At 39.6% G+C, this 3,415-nt stretch overlaps 1 protein-coding gene across 1 annotated transcript; it reads right to left on the bottom strand.

Annotated features, from left to right (window-relative positions):
• Positions 1 to 1,042: 1,042 nt before the first annotated feature.
• LOC139900058 (uncharacterized) lies at positions 1,043 to 2,308 on the bottom strand. Its single transcript, XM_071882867.1, has 2 exons — positions 1,695 to 2,308; positions 1,043 to 1,598 (listed from the first exon to the last, which is right to left on the bottom strand). The coding sequence occupies exons 1-2, from the start codon at positions 2,306 to 2,308 to the stop codon at positions 1,043 to 1,045; spliced, it is 1,170 nt and encodes a 389-aa protein (XP_071738968.1).
• Between the last annotated feature and the right edge of the window lie 1,107 nt (positions 2,309 to 3,415).

The following is a 3,415-nucleotide window of genomic DNA, read 5'->3' as shown; positions in this document are numbered from 1 at the left end:
TCAGTTCCGTCAGGTAGTGATAAGATTGGTGCGGTAGTCAACATTTCTTTCAGGGTCTGAAAAGCAGATTCATGTTCATTAGTCCACTCAAACTTATTATCCTTATGAGTCAACTTGGTGAGTGGTTTGGCAAGAATGGAGAAATCTTTGATAAATCTTCGATAATAACCGGCAAGTCCTAAGAACTGACGAATGTGTTTCGAGTTCTTAGGTGTTTCCCAGTTCTAAATAGCCGTGATCTTTGCTGGGTCAACATGTATCCCATTGCTGTCAACTACATGTCCCAAAAACTGAACAGTCTTCAACCAAAAATCACACTTGGAGAACTTAGCATACAACTGTTCCTTTTTTAATAACTCCAGAATTTGTCAAAGGTGTTGTTCGTGTTCTTTCTCACTCTTAGAGTAAATGAGAATATCATCGATGAAAACAATCACAAACTTATCGAGATAAGACTTGCATACTTGGTTCATGAGATCTATGAATACGGCTGGAGCGTTGGTTAATCCCAAGGGAATTACCAAAAATTCGTGATGTCCGTAACGAGTCCGGAAGGCAGTCTTGGAAACATCGGATTCCTTAACCTTCAGCTGATGATAACCCGACCTAAGATCAATTTTTGAATAAATACTTGACCCTTGTAATTGGTCAAATAGGTCATCAATACGTGGAAGTGGATAACGGTTCTTGATGGTTAACTTGTTGAGTTCTCGGTAATCAATACACATTCTCATTGTGCCATCTTTCTTCTTGACAAAAAGAATGGGTGCTCCCCATGGAGATGAGCTAGGATGAATGAATCCTTTCTCTAAGAGTTCTTGTAGCTGAATGGATAATTCCTTCATTTCAGATGGAGCTAATCGATATGGAGCCTTTGCAACAGGTGCAGCACCGGGGATCAAATCAATTTGAAACTCAACTTGTCTTTGTGGTGGAAGACCAGGGAGTTCGTCAAAAAAAACTTCAGGAAAGTCTTTAACAACAGGAACGTCTTCAATACGCCGTTCATCTGGCTTGACTTCTTTTATGTGAGTCAAAATGGCTAACATCCTTTCATAAGGTACTTTCGGGTTTTGATGCATGAGATAAGATTAAGTTTGGAACCACCCTTGTCTCCTTGGATGACAAGAATTTCCCCAGTTTCGAGAGGAATATTAATTGTCTTATCAAAACATTGGATACCCACTTTCATCGGGGATAACCAGTCCATCCCTAAGACTACATCAAAGCTTTCTAGTTCAACAGGCATTAAGTCAACCTTGAAGGTTTTATTGGCTAGAGTCAGATTACATTCCTTGTAGATTCGGTCAACTTTTACAAATTTCCCGTTGGCCATTTCTACAAGACACTTAGTGTCTAAGGTTTGAGGTGTCTCATCAAATAAGGTACAGAATTCAATAGACACATAGCTTCTATCAGCACCATTATCGAATAAAACAGAAGCATAGCAGTTGTTGACAAGAAACGTACCAGTGATGACATCATCGTCGTTCCTAGCTTCTTCAATGGTCATGACGAAAGCTCTTCCCTTAGCAGTATCAGTTGTTGCAGTCTTGTTCTTAGGGAAGTTGTTCCTGTAATGCCCTTTTTCCCCACAACTGAAACAAGTAGGCACGGTTGGAGTTGTATTTGTAGCAGGCAGAGTAACTCTACAATTCTTGGTCGAGTGACCAATCCTCTTACACCTTCCTCACTTAGCAGTGCACAACCCATGATGATGTTGTTTATTACAGCGTTTACATTGCGGCTTTGTTCCAACATAACCATTTTTTGTAATATCACCAATCTTCTTGTTTGAATTCTGACTTGCACCTTGAGTAGGCTCAAACTTTCTTTTGTTATCAGTAGTCTTCACTTCGGTTTGTTTTTCCTTGACATTTCTCCTTATCAGATTTTGGGTCATTAACATCGTAGCCTCAATAGATTCTTTACCAGCAGCTATAACATTCCCCTGGATTTGAGGAGGAAGACCGATGATATACTTTTTAATCTTCTTGCTCTCAGGAGTAACCATACTAGGGCATAGAGCAGCTAGTTCTAGAAATCGGTTGTTGTATTCCTCAACTTCAAGATTTTTCATTCTCAACTCCCAAAATTCGACTTCAAATTTCTGAACTTGATTCCTGGGACAATACTTGCCAGCCAGCAGGGTTTTTAATGTTTTCCAAGGTATGGCTAGGGCAGCAGTCCATCCAACTGTACCAGCATAAGCAGTCCACCAAGTTAGAGCTCCACCAGATAGATTTCTAGTAGCATACTTGACCTTGTTAGCTTCACCGCAATTATTCAGACAAAACACAGATTCCATCTTTTCGAACCAATGATTTAGTTCAATTGGTCCTTAGGTCCCTTTATAGCTTGGTGGCTTACAATTCATAAATTCTTTATGTGAGCATGAGTTCGAAGGGTTTTGGTTTTCGTTGTTGTTGTTTTGATTATTGTTGTGTCCTTGAGTGGCAGCAAGGAGTTGTCGAAATTGTTCATTTGTGAGAGTAACGTTAGGAGAGTTGGTGTTGTCACTTGGTTGTTGTTCTTCAGCCATTGTTCTTCAATACATAATTACAGTATTAGTTGAAGAGTTATGGTGCAATATAATTTGTAATAATCATCACATAATCACACACATGTGGCTAAGGCAGGATAAGTCAAAATATAAAAACAACCACTTAACTTGTTATTAATAACGAATGGATAAATCATCCTTATTATACAAAGGAGATGAGAAGTACAGTAGGCAATGCCTTTACATAAATGAAATAGAAATAACGGACGAAACGAAAATCATAAGAATTACCAGTCTTTCTTTGAAGTGGAGGTTTTGTGTTGATCCTTGAAGTAGCTCACAAGATACATTATAGATTTCTCAACCTCCGCAATTCTCTTGTCTTGCCTAGTAACCATTTGGGAGAACATATCATAGACTCTCTTTACATCACTGTTAAGATAGTCTTGACGTTTTTCCATCTTTACCCATTGTTCATGAGATGACTTCTTCATGTTTTCGACATGCATTTGTAGGTTCATAATATCGCACCAGATAGTAGTGTTGTCATATTCGGTGTTAGTGAACTCAGACATTTTAGGCTGTTTGGAAGAACTAGCAATATTCGCAGCAGGTGTCTGAGGTTCCTTCCTTTTTGGTGAAGGGGTTTTGGTAATAATGGGAGATTCAGGTTCATCTTCAGAGGGTTCCTCTTCCTCCTCCTTCTCCTCGATAATCTCTTCTACCTCTCCCTCATATTCTGAGTCCGAAGCGTCATTCTCGGTGTCACCATCATAAGCTTCATTTTCCGGAGAAGACTCGTCCTTAGGTGAGAAAGGTGGGGTAGCTGGAGTATAAGTTGGAGAAACAAGTGGTGTAGCAGGGGTATAAGTAGGTGATGCCGGTGGTGAAATAGGAGGGTAACTAGGTGTG

Source organism: Rutidosis leptorrhynchoides, chromosome 3 (assembly GCF_046630445.1).
Source record: "Rutidosis leptorrhynchoides isolate AG116_Rl617_1_P2 chromosome 3, CSIRO_AGI_Rlap_v1, whole genome shotgun sequence".
Lineage (NCBI taxonomy): Eukaryota > Viridiplantae > Streptophyta > Magnoliopsida > Asterales > Asteraceae > Rutidosis > Rutidosis leptorrhynchoides.
This window is presented reverse-complemented; position numbering and strand designations above follow the sequence as displayed.